A 16,838-nucleotide genomic window follows, 5' to 3' on the forward strand; every position below is an offset into this window, starting at 1 on the left:
CACATAATGCCTTAGCAGCACATTTATTGGTCCATCCTATGCATAATTTCTTGTTTAAAGCAGTGGAAGTGGTCATCCAAAACATCAGGGAAGGAGATGTGCATAACAGGACAGAATTGAGAGAGATCTTTTGGATCAACAATTTTAGAGCCAATCGACCCCCAGGTCTTAATACAATAGTACCTCTCAGACCTGTTCTAAAATCTAGAAGAAACCTACCAAACATTAATACATGATTCTAGCATTTTTAACATTGAACTACATTATAGGAGAAAAATCTCCACTTTGAACACTTATTTTTGTCCTGTGTCTTTAAGAACACCAAAGACAATTAGCTACCAGCTCTTGATTGTGTTTCCTTTATAAACAGGAAGAGCTAACCACACTTTTATACGATCTGAAGAAGGCATCTGCCGAAAGCGCTTATCGTTTGGACAATTTCATCAGCTTTTTACACTCCAGTGAAGTATATGTTTTTGTCAGCTTTGCTTACAAAACATCTATTAACTGTGCATTAACAACTTGAAGCCTGAAGTTGTGGATGTTAATTACTAGGCTAATTATTTCAGCATTTCAGTGAAGCTTGCATTTTGTCAGCTTCACTTTTTAAGTTTTCAATAAATTGAGTTTTAACAGCCTGAAGTTTGAAGCTGTGGATGACAACTGCTTGGATACTTAACTTTTTTCATTTCATCACATTCTAGTGAAGTTTACATCCTGTCAGCTTCACTTTTTTAGCGATTAATAAATTGTGTCGTAACAGTCTGAAGCCTGAAGCTGTGGACGACACCTAAAGCAATTACATGTAGGCTGTTACTAACAGGTCTAATTTTATGCAAGCGATCCTTTAGTTAGATAACACACAAGCTGTAAAAAACAGTTATACCAACTGAAGACACGGCAGAAAATAGTGGGGGGGGGGCAGTTTCAACAGAGATCTAAGCAACAACTAACAGTACAAACTAAACCCAAAAATATACTTAGCTCTGTATATTTGCAGACAGATTGGAAAGCAGTCTCTCAGAACAGGGAGACAACAGTTTCAAGAGAGATCTAAGCAACAATTAACAAACTCTAAAACCAAAAAAAAAATACTCAGCTCTGTATATTTGCAGATAGACTGGAAGGCAGTCTCTCAAAACACAGGTTCCAGCAATTAAATGCAGGCTGTTGCTAACAGGTCTAATTTTATGCAAGTGATCCTTGAGTTAGATGACACACAAGCTTTAAAAAACAGTTATACCCAATGAAGACACGGCAGAAAATAGGGAGGGGGGGCAGTTTCAACAGAGATCTAAGCAACAATTAACAGTACAAACTCTAAAACCAAAAAAAATACACTTAGCTCTGTATATTTGCAGATAGATTGGAAAGCAGTCTCTCAGAACAGGCAGACAACAGTTTCAACAGATATCTAAGCAGCAATTAAACTCTAAAACTAGAAAAATATACTCAGCTCTGAGTATTTGCAGATAGATTGGAAGGCAGTCTCTCAGAACAGGGGGACAACAGTTTCAACAGAGATCTAAGCAACAATTAACAAACTCTAAAACCAAAAAAATATACCCAGCTCTGTATATTTGCAGATAGATTGGAAAACAGTCTCTCAGAACAGGGAGACAACAGTTTCAACAGAGATCTAAGCAACAATTAACAAACTCTAAAACCAAAAAAATATACTCAGCTCTGTATATCTGCAGATAGATTGGAAGGCAGTCTCTCAGAACAGGGAGACAACATTTTCAACAGAGATCTAAACAACAATTAACAAACTCTAAAACCACAAAATATACTCAGCTCTGTATATTTGCAGATAGACTGGAAGCCAGTCTCTCAGAACAGGGAGACAACAGTTTCAACAGAGATCTAAGCAACAATTAACAAACTCTAAAATAAAAAAAAATGTACTCAGCTCTGTATATTTGCCGACAGAATGGAAGACAGTCTCTCAGAACACAGGTTCCAGCTATTACATGCAGGCTGTTACTTTTTTGGGTCTTTCGGCTTTTCCCGGTTAGGGGTCGCCACAGCGGAACTCCGGTCCGCTAATGACTGGCAGTAGATTTTTTACATGCAGAGTTTGCCAGCCCTGACGCACAACCTTTAACGAAGGTATGCCCATTGACACTTGTCTCCAAACAGAATCAAACGGCACAACGTCTTGCTATGAGGCGACAACGCTACCGCAGCACCACCACCACAGTACAATGCAGGCTGTTACTAACAGGTCTAATTGTATGCAAGTGATCCATGAGTTAGATAACACACAAGCTGTAAAAAACAGTTATACCAACTGAAAACAGGGCAGAAAATAAAGGGGAACAGTTTCAACAGAGCTCTAAGCAACAATTAACAGTACAAACTCTAAAGCCAAAAAAATATACTCAGCTCTGTATATTTGCTGATAGATTGGAAAGCAGTCTCTCAGAACAGGGAGACAACAGTTTCAACAGAGATCTAAGCAACAATTAACCTCTAAAACCAAAAAAATATATTCAGCTCTGTATACTTGCAAATAGATTGGAAGGCAATCTATCAGAACACAGGTTCCAGCAATTAAATGCAGGCTGTTACTAACAGGTCTAATTTTATGCAAGTGATCCTTGAGTTAGATAACACACAAGCTGTAAAAAACAGTTATTCCAACTGAAGACACGGCAGAAAATAGGGGTGGGTGTGGGGAAAACAGTTTCAACAGAGATCTAAGCAACAATTAACAGTACAAACTCTAAAACAAAAAAATATACTCAGCTTTGTATATTTGCAGATTGATTGGAAAGCACGTCTCTCAGAACACTGAGACAACAGTTTCAACAGAGATCTAAGCAACAATTAAACTATAAAACCAAAAAATATATACTCAGCTCTGTATATTTGTAGATAGATTGGAAGGCAGTTTCTCAGAACACAGGTTCCAGCAATTAAATGAAGGCTGTTACTAACAGGTCTAATTTTATGCAAGTGATCCTTGAGTTAGATAACACACACACTGTAAAAAACAGTTCACATCCATAAATCAATTAAGTGTGCATACCATCAATTAATTACCATGGAATAACCTAATTAAAAGCATAATGAGGATGAACTGCAGCTATAGTATTCAGAAAATGCATGTTACATCCACTCTAAAATAGAGGTGTATTTGTTTTAAACCTTAAAATCCAGTTTATAAAATCAATGTCAAAATCCTACTATAACAATAAATATCCTATTAAATAAAAATAGGAAAAATATATATATAAAATACATCAATCATTCAGAACAATAAATACAATACTAATAACAGCAAAATATTTAGTAAATAAATAAAAATATAAATATAAATTTTACAATTTAGCGGCCCTGAGTTTTAAAACACTGTTAATAATAATATGGTCATTGAGACCAGGGGTCAACCTGCGTCTAACTTCAACTGCCAAAACAGTTCTCTGTATTCCACCCTGGAACTGATGGTATTCACACTTAATTGATTTATGGATGTGATTGGCTGTGCTGCATTATTTAAATGTACTGGATGGGGATGCTTCTTTGTTCTGAAGAAGCCTAGTATTTTACTGGGTGAAAGCGCGCTAAACTGATTTTTTTGTGAATTTCTGCTATTACTGTGTTGGTGAACATTAAAGGCTATTTTTTCCTTGGATCTGTTGTTCTGATTGTCTTGGGGAGATGTGTTAACTTTCTATAACATCATATCAATATGAAAATTAGACAGTGAAGAAATGAAACAGGAAGAAAATTAACATAGCTGAATCATAATCCTGCTAAAAATAGTGTGTACACCATGGACTGTCTAACAATAAAATCAGTCAGTGGAAGATAAAACTTAATTACTCCCTTGAAACTGCCAGCTCCACTGTCATTAAGGGGTAAAGCAATAATTATGACCTAAGTGACCCAAAGTTCAATTAGCTGCTCAAGCACCTGTTACAGTCTGGTTTAAGAGAAGAAGAAATGATGAGGTTCCACCTGTTAAAGGAAAACTCCACCTTAGAACTCAAAAACGTTTGTTTTTTTTTTCCGTTGTATTTTTGTTTTCTGAACTATTTTAATGCCTCAAAATCACTCCACATGCTTCTTTTACAGTTTTAAGGTTTTTCCCTCAGAATGGCGTATGATGGGGTCTACATTGGTAAAGTGATCTTGTTTTCTTGCTTTCATTCCTTCTTCCCAGAATACATTTCAAGTCCTCTTTATATGAGTCATGCCAGACATAAGAAAGTTGTGTTGTTTTCGCATGCTATTAAGAAGGAATGGCAGGACTGTGAAGCACTGTCAACTAAAAGACCTTCTGTAACAGAGCTACTTCTATGTTTCCTTGACCGAGCCTCATTTCTGTGCCTGTCAGAGCTTGTTCTATGCTGTAAATAGCTGTTAGCTACTTCCAGCAAAAGAAAGTAGTAAATAGCAGGTTTTTTAAAAGGGATGTCTGACGTTCTAAAAGAAATAACAGACTTTCCTCCAAACTCACATCCTGATAAATGGTCCTTGCTGTATATTCACAGGTGACAAGCAGGAATTCTGACAAAGTCTGTCTACTACTTCCCAATGTAGTGGGAAGTTTTTTTCTCTCTCTCTATCTCTCATGAATGATGCAGAATTAAAATATGCTTTACTAGTTCCTTAATTATTTCTGTCATGCTCATCTCCCTTTTTTCTATTTCACATTTATTTGGTAACCAGGAAAGTGAACTGGTCCCATGAACCTTTTCAGCCACAACTCAGGCTACATTGACAAAGATAATAACAAGTAACAAATGCATCCAGCAATACAAAGAAAAAAATACTGACATAAAGTCATTGACAAAGTTTGCATGTGCAACACAAAGCCAATGTGCGACAGTGAATAAGTAAAACATTACGCAACATTTACTAGAATACATACATTATTAATACCTAACTATACTATGTTGAGTTTATTATAAATAACAAATCCTATGCACCCATATTGTGTGAATCCATATTGCAGGATGCCACAAAAAAAGCATAAAAGACCTTTTTATGAACAATATCAGTGTACCTAGTTGATATGGTTGCTACTTGTCTCTCTTTTTGCAGCTCTGTCCTGTGTGTGTGTGTGGGGGGGGGGGGGGGGTGTTGCTTGAAATGGTAGCTGTGTTGATACTTTACAAGAAAAAGATATTTTCTGACTTTTCTCTATATGTCACAGAAATCTCTGATGGTACATTTAAGTTTTCTTAGCATGTAAACTATTATAAACAACTAACATTTAAAGCTTAGAATTTCAATACGGTCTTGTTATTTATATAAATTTGTCAGAACAGTTGACAATTGCCTTTAATCATCTGAATGATCCAATTGCTTTCTTTTGCAGTTCTCCTTCGCTCTGCAATAAAAACAGTGGAAAACAGTTCCACAAATTTCTGTCTTTTTTTTTATATCAGCTGCTGTGGTCCTGATGTTAGGTTCATAGATTAGTATGAGGCTAACTGCCCTTGTGTGCCATTTTCATAGGTTCATAGGTTCATACTAGGCTATCTGCCCTAGGGCGTTTATAAGCCTAGCCAGAATGTGTTTGCCTTTCGCCACCCATTTTAAATTTATTTTGCTATGCCCTTTTTCGAGGTTAGTATACTGTGCCTCTGTCTAACATTGACACAGAAGTGATACCCAGGGTAAACCTACGATCTCCCATCCACTCATCAAGATTCCTCTTAAAGAGAGTCAATGAGGGACTCTGCCTAACCTGGACTGGGATTTTATTCCAGAGTGAAGGGAGCCTCTGGTTTATGAATCTGTCCCTCCAGCATGTCCTATTTATTTCAGTGCTGAGGTTCAAGTCTCTCGAGCGCGTAGCTCAATGGGATTTGGATTTTCTGAGATGCAGCATGTCCATTAATTCCGGGTTGGACATGGCTTTATATGTCAGGCACAGATCGCCTCTGAACAGGCGGTATGCCACTGAGTAGAGCTGAAGTATCTTTAACCGGGCATCAAACAATGCCCTATGCAGCTCAACTAAAGAAACTCCAGCTCTATTCAGTTGCTTACCGCCTACTCAGAGGCGATCTCTGCCTGACGTACAAGGCCATGTCTAATCCGGAACTAATGGACATGCTCCACCTCAAGAAAACCAACTCCATTAGAGCTACACGCTCCAGGGATTTAAACCTCAGCACAGCTATAAATAGGACATGCTGGAGGGATAGATTCATATCCCAGAGGCTTCCATCGCTCTGGAATAGAGTCTCGATCCATGTTAGGCAGAGCCCCTCGCTGACCCTGTTCAAGAGAAATCTTGATAAGTAGATGGGAAATCATAAGTTCACTCCTGGGATCACTTCTATGGCCCTGCTGGACAGAGGCTCAGGAATCTAGTCTAAAAGGGAGGCGAAAGCCAACACATTCTGGCTAGGCTTATAAATGCCCTAGGGCAGATAGCCTAGTACCTACCTATGAACCTATAAGATAAGATGTTAGAAAAGTACTACAGATTCTTCTAAAACATCCAATATGGCCATACAGATAACAGACAGCTGATTCCTGTACATTTAATGTATAAATGTTGTCATAGTTAGCTGTAATATAGATTTGCTTTTCTGAGGACTTGTAAAATGCTGCTGTCCCCGTTCACGAAGAAATCTGCATGCTTTAACATGCCTTTGTGTCCTGAACATTTCTTTTCTGAATAACATTGCTCTGACCTGAAAAGCAGATCATACTGAAAAACAGAGGTAACTGACCTGAAAAGTAGATCATACTGAAAAACAGAGGTAACTGACCAACTCTAAATTAAATTTACACATTAAAAAATGGGAAATGTTCTTCTGTCAAAAATATGATGTTTCAGCAAAACGTATCCTGAAGCCATTTAGCTGATGCTAATACAATGCACAGCAGTAGCATCTACAAAGAAAGCTAGTTTACACAGCATTATTTGTAAAAGGAAAAGGTTAGAAATCAGGGAGAGTTTCAGATGTCAAGTTTACTGAACATCTGATTAGTCCAGTTATGTATAGAGTATGTATCTGTTCCTACCATATTATATACTCTTCATAATCCAAACAGAAAAAGTAAACATGGAAGGTTATTCAAACTTACCCAAGAGTATCTTCTTGTGGTGATCATACTCACACAACTGCATTAGCTTTCCTTGTGGCAGTGAACAGCTCAGCTAAGTCAGGACATTCATTAATATAACAACTAATAGCCTTCCTAGCTTCTAGGCTGGACATGAGTTATCAGTAGTTTGCAAATGTATGTACATTTGTCCATAATGCAACTTCATGTGTCTTGAGCAGAAACTTTTTTTTTTAATAAAACATCAGCAGCCCAAATGGGAAATGCCCTCATAAGACCAGAGAAGGTACAGTTTTATTCACCGTAACAGCAGGCAATATAAAGGGCCAGACACTATGACAACATCTGTCTGGTCATACCCATGTACGGCTTTTCCTTCATAAAAAAGAAAAAAAAGCACTGGATATGATCAGTCCTTCTGAAGTTTCTTGTACTTTCAGCGCACTGTCAGTTATCTAACGTCTTTTAGGGTATAACCTTTATTTTCTTGTGTAAGGAAGAAAACTTGAACCTGAAAAACATAGACATAAAAAGATGGTTTAGTTCTCACAAACTGTAAATGTGGAGACTATGTATGGTTTACTACATAGGTTCATAGGTAGGTACTAGGCTATTGGCCCTAGGGCCTATATAAGCCTAGCCAAATGGTACCCTGGTTTTTGCCACCCAAGAAAATTATTTTCCTGTACCCCTGTCAAGCAGAGCCACGGAAGGGTTCCCAGGGGTGAATTTCCTATCTCCCATCCAACCATCAAGATTTAATGAGGAGGTTTGCTTGATATAGATAGGTAGTTTGTTCCAGAGTATTGGAAGTCTCTGAGACAGGAATCTATCCCTCTAGCATGTTCTGTTTATTGCGGTGACAAGGTTTAGGTCCCTAGAGCGTGTAGCTCGGAGAGATTGGGATTTCTTTATGTGGAGCATGTCCAACAGCTCTGGGTTTGACATAGCTTTGTATATTAGGCAGAGATCGCCACTGAGTAGGTGATATGTGACAGAGTAAAGCTGGAGTTTTTTTGAGACGGTCTGCGTAGGGCATCTGTTTGAGGCCGGTAATCCTCTTTGTGAGGTATTTCTGTGGCCTTTCCAGTTGTTGTAGATGTCTTGTGAGGTACATACCAAAAGGGGCGTTGTACTCTATAATGGGTCTAATGAGTGATGAGTAGAGGGGAACAATGACCTCTTTTTCCTGGATGAGAAACCTTTTGTGATGAGGTGTGTCACGCAGAAGGATTTCCTGACTACTGTGGCGATGTGATTATCAAAGGAGAGACTACTGTCCACCTGTGTCCCAAGGTCTCTTATCACACTTTCGGTGTTAAGTACACTACCGCCTATGTGGTAGTTCATGGGTACAGAGTTTTTACCAAAAGGGATGACGATGCACTTTTTGGCATTGAGCTTGAGGCCATGGCTTTGACACCAGGCATCTATCTCAGTGAGGCCCTTTTGCAGGATATCCACATCGTTAGGAGATTTAATTATGGCTCCTAGTTTGCAGTCATCTGGGAACTTTGTTAGCCTGTACTTCAGAGAAGTAGATACCAAACAGGAGAGGACCTAGGACCGAACCCTGTGGTACTCCACTTGTCACTGGTCTGAAGTTGGATTTAGAGTCTGCTACTTTCACAGTGTGAGTTCGGTCAGTAAGCCAGTTGGCAACCCATCTTGTGACATAAGGATTTATACCTAGTTTAGTGAGTTTGTCTATAATTCCAGAGTGGGGGATGGTGTTGAAAGCCTTGGCGAGATCTAGATAGGCTGTGTGTACCACTTTACCCTCATCTACAGCTTTGGTGACCACTTCAAAGAAGTCTATCAGGTTTAGGGGACATGATCTGCTTTTTACAAACCTGAACTGGGTAGGGTCCAGAGTTTGGAGATTACCAATGTCATTCTTTATAAGTTCCATGATGATATGCTCCACAGCCTTGCAGACCAGGCTCGTCAGGCTAATGGGGCAGTAATTCCCAAGGTCCGTGGTGACTCCCCCTTTGTGAAGTGGCATAACCGTTGCTGTGCGCCATTCAGTGGGCACAAAGCCTGAGGTGAGGCTATGATTGAACATGGTACTTAGGTGGGGTGCCAGTTCGTTCTGTAGTTCATGTAGAACGCAGCCTGGGATGTTGTCAGGTCCCATGGATGCTGTGTTCCTGGCTTTGGAGAGTGTGTTTTTTTACCTGTGCAGCCGTGATTACAGGTACTTTGCATTCTTCCAGTATAGAGATGGGCCCTTTAGGGGGATGAGAGAGGGGTAAAGTTAGCACTGAACCTATCTACCAGGATGTTGGCAATATCAGTTGGTTCTGTATATTTAGTGCCATTGTGCTGTAATTCAGAGCAGATCTGAGTGTTGCCATTGAGATTTTTGACATAGCTATAGAATGCTTTGTGGTTGTATTTAGAATCAGTAGCGATTTTGTTTTCGTAACTAGCTTTGGAGGATTTTATGAGGGATCTCAGCTTCTTACTGAGGCTGACCATGGAGTTCCTCCAATCATGGGATGTTACTCTTTTTTGCAACAGTTTCTTTCTTCTGTTGTAGAGTTTGTTTATAGCAGGGGACCACCAGATTGTCTTCCTTTTTTTGGAGGATAGCATCTTGGTTCTGTTAGGGATTGCATGATCCATGCACTCGTGTAAGTGCTTATAAAGTGCAATTGTATAGGATTCAGCAGTCGTATCTCTATTGTCCATCAGCATGGGTGTCGTGAAGTTTGCCACTTCTGTCTTAAGAAGCGTGAAGTTGACTTTGGAGAAATTTTTTACAGTGGTTTCCCTAATGGGGGGTGGGGCTGGGATGTCTAGGGTGATTTGCTTGTGGTCGGATATGACCAATGAGGAATTGACCTCTGGTGTGGAACACCAGTTGCCCATGCTGGTAAAGACCAGGTCTAGGATATTGCTGCCACTGGTGGGGGTGTGGATAAGTTTATCCAAGGCACTGAAATCTATGAATTCCAGAAAACGTTGAGCACAAGAGTTGGTACATGAGTAGTTTTCCCAGTTAATGGTGGGGTAGTTGAAACTGACCATTATTAGGATGTTAGGTTGTACCCAATATTTTCCAGAACATCAAGAAATGAGCAGTGGGAATCCTGGGGCATGGTGGGGGATCTGTAGCAAGCTACAATTTGCATTTTGGTCTTGCCCAGAGTTAGTTGCACTTGGATAATCTCAGATGCATTATGGTGAGCAACTAGCCTGGAGGTGTGGATATCCTTTATGAATATGGACCCGCCTCCGCCTTTAGTGCTTCGGTCCAAGTAAGGTGGCCGAAAAATGTGGTATGAATTATAGCCTAGTAATGCAGGGGTGCTCTCTGGAGCCTTGAACCAGGTTTCTGTCACTGCACAGATCTCGATGTTCTCCATTTTAAGGAGAGCCTCGAGTGAGTGAATTTTGAGGTTTAGACTTCTAGCATTGAGTAGCATTACCTTCAGATTTTGCTTGCTTGTACCTGCTATGGTGGTGAATATGTAATTTGAATCTTGCCTAAAAAAGGCACTATAGGGGTGGCAAGAGCCTTAGCCAGTATTCGGAATCCCAAGGGCGACAGGTGCAGGCCATCTCTGGCAAAGCATCGTGGTTTGTCGATCATGTCATCCCAGGCAGACAGATACTGGATCCCCTTAGAATGACACCAGAAGCTTAGCCAATTGTTGAAGTCAATCATTTTGTCCTTGTACTGTGGTATCATTCTGGGTGATGGCAGGATGCTACTCAGGGCTAGGGTCATAACTGCCTGGGCTACAAGATCAGAAAGCTCCTCCATGTCTCTTTTCATGTAGTCCAGGGAGGTACGTCTCAGGTCATTCACACCAACATGGACAATGACAGAGTCATATTTGTACTTGCTGTGGAGTGACCTGAGTGCATGTGTTACGTGGTGGATCCTGGCACCTGACAGGCAGCTGACAGTGACTTTCTCCTTGTTTAGCCTGGTAAGTGGAACATCAGTGTGCCTGACTATAGAGTCACCTATGACTAGAGTGTTAGGTACGTTGTTATGCCTTATGGACTGTGGTTGAGTGGCACACTGAATTTGTTGGCTATGTGTCATTTGGGTTGGGTTGGGGGGGGGTGGAGGTTGCTTGCATTTCTGCTTTGGAATTCCCTGTTGCTTGGATAGATTTTTTTTTTGATAGCCTCCATGAATGTAGGTGTGTGTTTTGTGTTCCTATGTGTGTGTTTTGGTGGTGTAGGTTTTGAGAGACTATGTGATGAATGTGGTGTGGTGCAAGTGTTTACCTTCTCCTCTTGACTGTCTAGTCCAGTCTTGGGTGAAGAGAGCTTTGCTTCCAGTTTGGTTATATAAGTGCATCTCTCACAGGTTGTAGTGTTGGGTGGTAGGAGGAGAGGGTTGTCTGTGTACATGAGGCAATTGCTGCATTGCCCCAAGATGCCCAGATTCATCAGTTAGACAGGAGAAAACACCGGAAGCTGACCCTTAGACATGCCTGGATAGGTGCTTATTTATTAAGTACTAAAAACTGTTTTCTTCTAGACAAGTGAGGAAAGTTGAGTGCTGTAGTAATTTGTAGCTTATTTAGTGCTTACAATGAGTTCTGAACAAGTGCTGAGCTCAAATAAACAGATTTTAGTGCTGAGCTCAAAAAAACAGATTTGAGTGCTGAATCTAGAAAACTGGCTAGTTCTAAGAAAGAAAATTAAGCTAGAAGGCTTCCCTCCAACACAGAAATGCTTGGGGGCTTAGAAGCTTACAAACAGTCCTGGATACAGCAAATCTGTATCTGGACTAGACAACTTATAGGAAAGGCAGGAAACAAGCTTAGAATATATATATATATATATATATATATATATATATATATATATATGGATCTACCTGACTAGATCGAAACGTCATAACACCGACAAAGCGCCAGAAGATCGACAAGGCAGAAGACCGACGGAGGAAGACACCGACGCTGAGAACACTGAGATGGGGAAAGGATGTGTAAGTATGCGGTAGTGACGGCCGTTAGGGTGCGAGTAAGGTAAGTGTGCGATGTTGACGGTCTGTAGGGATAGGGGTGGGATAAGTGAGTTAGGGTTAGGGCGGGTTAGGTAAGTGCGAGTAAGGTAAGTGTGCGATGTTGACGGTCTGTAGGGATAGGGTGGGATAAGTGAGTTAGGGTTAGGGCGCGGGTTAGGTAAGGGTGCAGTAGTGATATTTTTTGGGTTAGGGGCGGGTTAAGTGAGTTAGGGTTAGCGGGTTAGGTGAGAGTGCAATAGTGACGGACCTTAGGGTTAGGGTTTCGGTTAGGGTTGTAGATAGTTGTGTATGTAAGGGTTAGTGTTGATTTGTAAGGATTTTGGTGTGCTTGTGTTGTGTGTGTGGGTTTTGGATAGGGGATTTGTTTTGTTTGTTGTTATGATGTGTTGAGTGTATGTGGTGTCGTGTTTGTGAACTGTCGATTATGTGGTGTCGGTGAAGTAGTTGTCGGTGTTATGAAGTGTCGATGTAGTCAGGTAGATCCATATATATATATATATATATATATATATATATATATATATATATATATATATATATATATATATATATATTTTTTTTTTATTTAAAGTGGAAAGGGGAAAGGAGGAGCAGAAGCTAACTGGGTTGGCCTTCTCAAATGTTCTCCCTGGAATAGGCAGAATGAGGTAATGACACTAGACTGGGAGGAATGTCCCAGATCATATTTACAGTAGGGGTGGGCAATTGCAAAGCCACCAAGTATAAAAACAGGATACCAAGAGGGAGGGAGAGTGGGAAACAAAAATAAGAACAAACAAACCCAACCAGATGCTTAACAAATGTAGAAAATTCTACTTAATACCTCACGTACAGTGAGTAAAATAAAAGTGCTATAAATAACTCAGAAATAAGCAAAAAACAGGATACTTAATGTTATATATCTCAGATTTGTTAGTTCAGAGCCCTTCTTCCGACTTCCTCCAATTAGCTCAGTGTGAAATGGCAGAAACAGTCACAAGTTAACTTCTAAGTAACAAAGTTAAAACGTGAAACAACTTTAATAAAAAGACTTAACTCAGAAAACCTACTTGCTAAGACTGTAGCCACCAGAACATGTTTCTCCAGGAAAGAAACTTCAAATAAAGGCAGCTCAATAGAAGACAAAGTCAATTCTTCTTACATGAAATTCAAATCCAAGTAGAAGAATGTGAATGCTAGGATGGTATCTACACTTTTAGAAGTATATTAACTGTAGGCTTCACCTTACAGACAATGCTCTTCACACATATATATATATATATATATATATATATATATATATATATATATAAATAAATATATATATATATGGGTCTACCTGAAATAATCGACAAGCCATTTGATCGACTTTCATTTGGTCGACAATTCATTTGGTCGACAGGCAGATTTGCCCCCCTCCCCAATGTTGTGCAACCCTGGAGTTGATATATATATATATAGTTAGGGGGGGTGTGGGGGGCACAGCCCCCCACATTGGGGTGTGTGGGGGGCAAAGCCTGCCACATAAAACTGCTTGTCGACCAAATGAACTGTCGACCAAATGAAAGTCGATCATATGGCCTGTCGACCATGTGATAGGGATCCATATATATATATATATATATATATATATATATAAATATATATATATATATGTATATATAGCAGAGGTGGAACCCTGTACTAAAGGGCAATATTAGGAATGGTCAGTCTTTCTTACTCCCATCTGCTCATCCTCCAGTATTCCTCTATGTGCAAAAGGGATCAAAAGTTTGTGTCATGGCACTGTCACAATGCACAGGGTGGAGGAACTTAGCTGGCTACGGCTGTTACCTAGGCCAACACCTACAGCAACTCATTGAGGCCACCTTCAAACAGGGTGTCCTCACTGCCTTAATTACTACCCAACTCTAAAGATAATGCATCACTACAGCCAACACATGCCCTTACATACAAACACCATTCCCACCAATACTGCAAGTGATCTGGTACAATAGTTGGTCCTGAAAGTAAACAACCAACACAATATGCGAGAGTCGTTAAGAATTTCTTAACCCAATTACTCTACATCCACTGTCCTTATGCTATCATTCCATCACAGTTCCCCATCTTTCTGAATAGAGCTTTGCTCTCACAACTACTTTTCTTTGTAGATTATCAAGTTTTCTTCAATCAATCATTAACTAATTTTATATAAAATAAAGTGACTATAACTTTACAAAGCACTTACCATCATCTCTTCATACTCTGGGTCAACTTCCTTTTCAGGCCTGGAAACCTTTGGTGGCATTTTGAGTCTGAATGGACCATCACCTTTCTGGAACACAAAGAAACCTTGCTATATCATTCTGCCTCTCGAAAAAAGAAACATGCTCAAGTGAAGTACAAAAAAAGTAAACAATAACCAACTCAAAAAATATGACTGTATTAATATTACAGTTACTACTCACTGCATTTTCTAAAGTATTTCATTACCGTGTAGGAGACATTTCTCAGTCATCACAGATTCAGTCCCATTCTACCAAACCAGCACCCCTCTTTATGAATTTCCAGCTTGTAGATCAGTGTGTGCAAACAGCTTTAAAAAGATTCTTAGAGGCTTGCACAAATGTATAAATACTGAGCACGTGCGAGCCTGACTGCAATTTTGTAGTAAGCTGTTGAGATGTAAGCATGTATGTCTGTAGAGTCTGTCTGTTAATCAGTTTGTTTATATTTTGTAAAGCTGCTATCCATCCTGATATGTTTCTATGTAATAAAGCATATAAACGAACAACCCCACCTGTTCGTCATCTATATAGTAGAGAAAGATGAGTGACATGGTGTCAGAAGAGGCATGGCTAAAAACGAACATGGGGCCAGAAAAGAAGCCAGATTCTTCAGTTCGAGACCAAGAGGCACTCAGTTAACATTGGAAGAATATATAGGCATGAATCATCCCCACTGCATGTATAACTCACAAAAACAGGTCAGAAATTAATTTCAGGTATTAAAATTTGCTCAAGCTATTTCTTATTCACCAAATATGAAATGGGAAATACTGAATGCTCTCAACAAATTTCTATGTAACAGAAATATCCAAAATTACGATATATAACAATATATTAACAGAAATATATAACTACAGAAAATGTTTGTAATCAAAGTTATTCAAGTTGTCTGAAGTGTATGAAGTGTTTGCATGATTGTGCAGTATTACAGTATGGTATTTCACAGAGTACATCTATCACAGAGCATGTTTCGCAAAGTAAAGCATTCTGAAGAGTTTATTGTGCATTTGAATGTTATTACATGTGCTGCCTGTGTGCTTGTTGGTACATAATTACAAACGCCATATTTTTCAGTGTATTTGGACATAATTTGTTGGCATAATGGATGGATTTCGGAAGCCAGCTCCACTTGTATTTGAAAATAATATTGCTGAGAACTGGAGAGCATTTGAGCAAAAATATGATATTTTCATACAGGCTGCATTTTCTGATAAAGATGAGCGTACAAAGGCATTTATTCTGCTTAATACAGCTGAGTCAGAAGTCATACAAGGGGGCATTCAGCTGTGTATGCACCTGCTGTCTTTGCAGGAAAGGGGGAAAACCATCATATAGTTGTACCGGCTGAGTCAAGGGAGGACCCTGAGTGCTTAAAACGTAAATTTAGAGAAATGTATAACCCCCAAACAATAAAGGCACTTATTTCATACAAGGGATCAAAAACCTGGTGAAACTTTTGCAGCATATATAACAGACTTGAGAAACAAAGCTAAAACATGCAGATTTGGTGATTTAAGGGATGAGTTGATAAAAGACAGACTTTTGTGTGGTACTAAGATGATAAGATGATACTGTGAGATACATTTTGCTTCGTGACAGTGATTTAACTTTGAATAAAGCCATTACGATTTGTCAGATATATCAGCTTATGGAAAAGCATACAAATATGCTTACAAATGAAAGTGGCTTTGGAGGACACTGCAGTAAAGTCAGTGTTGACTGTATGCAGCACGTGGTTAACAAACATAGGCCCAAGCACATGGCTGCAACTGTAAACCCTGCAACACTCACAAGGAAACCCCGTAGTAACTTTCTAGCAAGTTCCAAGGCATGCTCTGGAAACCACACAGCCTCAGTGAAGCATAACAGTGAGTCAGCAAACTCAAAACATGTGCCTACACCCAGTTTCATAGCTAACTGTTGTAATTGTGGAGGAAGTCATGAGCCCAAAAGGGAAAAATGTTGAGCTTTTGGTCAGCAATGTCACAAATGCAATAAATGAAATCATTTCAAAAGGTTTTATAAATCAAAGGGCACACATTCTTTTATTAAAAGGGAACACTCAAGGAAACAAGCTGATCAATTAGAAAGCTGCAACCCTACTCTTTATGTTGATGGTGTGTCAGTGCTTCATGAAACAGTTAATTAGATTTATCAGCAAAGAATGACGTAGTTTGTACTGTTCGGATAAATGGGACTTCTATAGAGCTCAAAGTTGACACAGATTCAAAATGCAATGCTACGTCTGCTGAAACACTTGGTAGAGTATGCGCTGGTGAAAAGCTTGATTTGGCAAAGTGTGCGAAGCTTGTTGCTTACGGTGGAGAAGAGATTTAAACCGAGGCTCAGTAGTACTTTCATGTTATTCAGCTGGGAGAAGCTATGACTTGTTATTTTTTGTGGTCAAAAGTTACATACAGTCATTATTACGGCTCAGAGACAGTTTGAAAATGGGACTGCTTTTATTTAATAAGGAAGTCCATCGTGTTAGTTTAAAAGACCACTGCTCTAATTTTGCCCAGTATATTTTCTCTACATATACTGATCTTTTC

The 16,838-nt window shown here is 39.4% G+C and overlaps 1 protein-coding gene across 1 annotated transcript in view; it reads right to left on the reverse strand.

Moving 5' to 3' along the window:
- Positions 1–16,838, reverse strand: part of LOC122789775 (probable global transcription activator SNF2L1) — a 2,109,210-nt gene that overhangs the window by 1,717,017 nt on the left and 375,355 nt on the right. The window contains exon 3 of the mRNA XM_044057215.1: positions 14,247–14,333. Within this exon, the coding sequence (XP_043913150.1) occupies positions 14,247–14,333 (87 nt within the window). The remainder of the gene's footprint in view (positions 1–14,246; positions 14,334–16,838) is intronic.

The sequence above is a fragment of the Protopterus annectens genome, chromosome 15.part0 (assembly GCF_019279795.1).
Source record: "Protopterus annectens isolate FY-2018-M chromosome 15.part0, PAN1.0, whole genome shotgun sequence".
Lineage (NCBI taxonomy): Eukaryota > Metazoa > Chordata > Ceratodontiformes > Protopteridae > Protopterus > Protopterus annectens.